The sequence below is a fragment of the Chinchilla lanigera genome, unplaced genomic scaffold (assembly GCF_000276665.1).
Source record: "Chinchilla lanigera isolate Chin_1 unplaced genomic scaffold, ChiLan1.0 scaffold00022, whole genome shotgun sequence".
Lineage (NCBI taxonomy): Eukaryota > Metazoa > Chordata > Mammalia > Rodentia > Chinchillidae > Chinchilla > Chinchilla lanigera.
Window position 1 is genome coordinate 15,836,412 of NW_004955423.1, and position 2,127 is coordinate 15,838,538.

The 2,127-nt window shown below is 45.3% G+C and overlaps 1 protein-coding gene across 1 annotated transcript; it reads left to right on the forward strand.

Moving 5' to 3' along the window:
- The first annotated feature begins 338 nt into the window (after nt 1-338).
- LOC102029090 (ferritin heavy chain-like) lies at nt 339-1,022 on the forward strand. The gene has a single exon (XM_005385362.2). The coding sequence runs from the start codon at nt 339-341 to the stop codon at nt 1,005-1,007; it is 669 nt and encodes a 222-aa protein (XP_005385419.1). The 3' UTR covers nt 1,008-1,022.
- The last annotated feature ends 1,105 nt before the right edge of the window (nt 1,023-2,127 follow it).

Sequence of the window (2,127 nt, forward strand, 5' to 3'; positions counted from 1 at the left end):
AAAACAGTGAGATTCGATTTGATTTGATTTGATAAGACTTAATTCCTGGAAAGTATTTAAAGTCTCATCTAAAATTATTGGTAGGGGATTTATTTAATTATAAATCCTGGTTGGGTTTTTTGCTTAAAATAGTAAGCCCAATAGATCATTTTAAAACTGACTATCCTATCAATATAGTTGCAGTTTGACTTAGATATATCCTTTAAAAACCTATTTTTCTCCACGCTTTGCCACTAATTCAATGCTTTTAAGTGCTACAAATGTTGTTCCATGTAGGGAATTTTTTTTAGCATTTCTGGCATTCAAAATAGTATTTCGTCATTAAGATAACTAGCTCTATGTCCTCCGCCAAGCGTCGCCGAGGTCCTCCTGCTTCAACAGGGCTTGGACTGAGCCCGGCACTTGCCCGCCCTCCCCGCGCCTGCACCTCCACCGCTGCCAGCCTCCCCGCCGCCGCCACGACCACCACCTCGCCCTCGCAGGTGCTCCAGAACTACCACCAGGACGCCAAGGCCGCCACCAACCGCCAGATCAACCTGGAGCTCTACACCTCCTACGTCTCCCTGTCCATGTCTTACTACTTTGACCGAGATGATGTGGCTTTGAAGAACTTCACCAATTACTTTCTTCACGAATCTCACGAGGAGAGGGAACAGGAGGAGAAACTGATGAAGCTGCAGAAGCAGCGCGGTGGCCGGATCTTTCTTCAGGAAATCAAGAAACCAGACCGTGACAACTGGCAGAACAGGCTGAACGCGATGGAGTGTGCCTTGCCCTTGGAGAAGAGCGTGAATCAGTCACTCCTGGAGCTGCACAAGCCGGCCACTGATAAGAATGACCCCCACCTGTGTGACTTCATCGAGACTCACTGCCTGGCTGAGCAGGTGAAGGCCATCAAACAGATGGGTGACCATGTGACCAACCTGCGCAAGACGCGAGCCCCCGAGTCCCGCACGGCAGGGTACCTCTTTGACAAGCATACCCTGGGGGACAGCGACAAGAGCTAACATCACTAAGGCAGCACATGCATGCTGGGGTTACCTTTACCTTTTCTATAGATGGTGCCAGAACACCTAAAAAACAACAGCAACAAAAAAATAGCTGCATGTATGATATTTATTATTCATGTCACTTTAGAAAAAAGACCGAGAATTTCTAACTCAACATCCTGTTTTCTCATGACCCTTTTTCCTACTCTTGCCTTTTTCCTCTTCTAACCCATTGCTCCTGGGTCACTCCAGCCCCCAACACTGGACTGCCCTGTGTGCTGCGAAAGCATCCCCCAGGGTATCTCTGAATACTTAGTAAAATTGCTGCTTGTTTGTCTTTTTGGGGAAACTACTGATAAGCTTGATCTTTGTGCCCCAGTGAAGGCACCTGAGTGAAGACAGAGGAAGGATATCAAGTTTCCATAAATTTCTGAAAGACAGAAAATCCTTAAACAATATTTGGTTACAAAATATTACCCTAATCTTTAAAAGACAGCAGGGATCCTTAAGGAGGATTTTAAGAGTCTTTCAAAATCAGAAAGACTGGGAAATATTGTCCAAGCCCACAGTCCCTAGTCCTCTTATACCTTGGATACAACCTGTGTACACATCTCACTGAAGTAAAAATAGTTCTACCTTGATGTAAAAATAATTCCTTACATACAATGTACAGCGGAAATGAAAAAGAAAGTACTTCAAAATAAAATAACACATTTCCTTGCAAGAAAAGCTGATAAAGGTACTTGTTATGATTTAGAGGGAGAAGGTCACCCAAATACGTCATGAGCTCAGAGGTGGGGTTTGGAAAGCGATGAATCATAGGGCGATATAGCCAACATGCTCACAGTAGGAGGGGTCTGGTTGGGGAAGGCATATTGTTAGAGGTACAGCCTAAAAGGGGTTATCTATCTTCCCAGGCTCCTCTTGTGCTTTCTGCTTCCTGGCTGCCGCAACACGAGCAGCTTTCCTCCATCACCATGCCCTTGCACTGTGCCCTTCCCTGTCTGTGTTTGAGCCCCCCAACCATGGACTGCAACTTCTGAAGCTGTAAGCCAAATAAACCTCTCTTCCTTTAAATTGTAGGTGTTAGATATTGTGCCTCAGCAATGAGGAAAGTAGCTAAGATGCTATTGGAAGA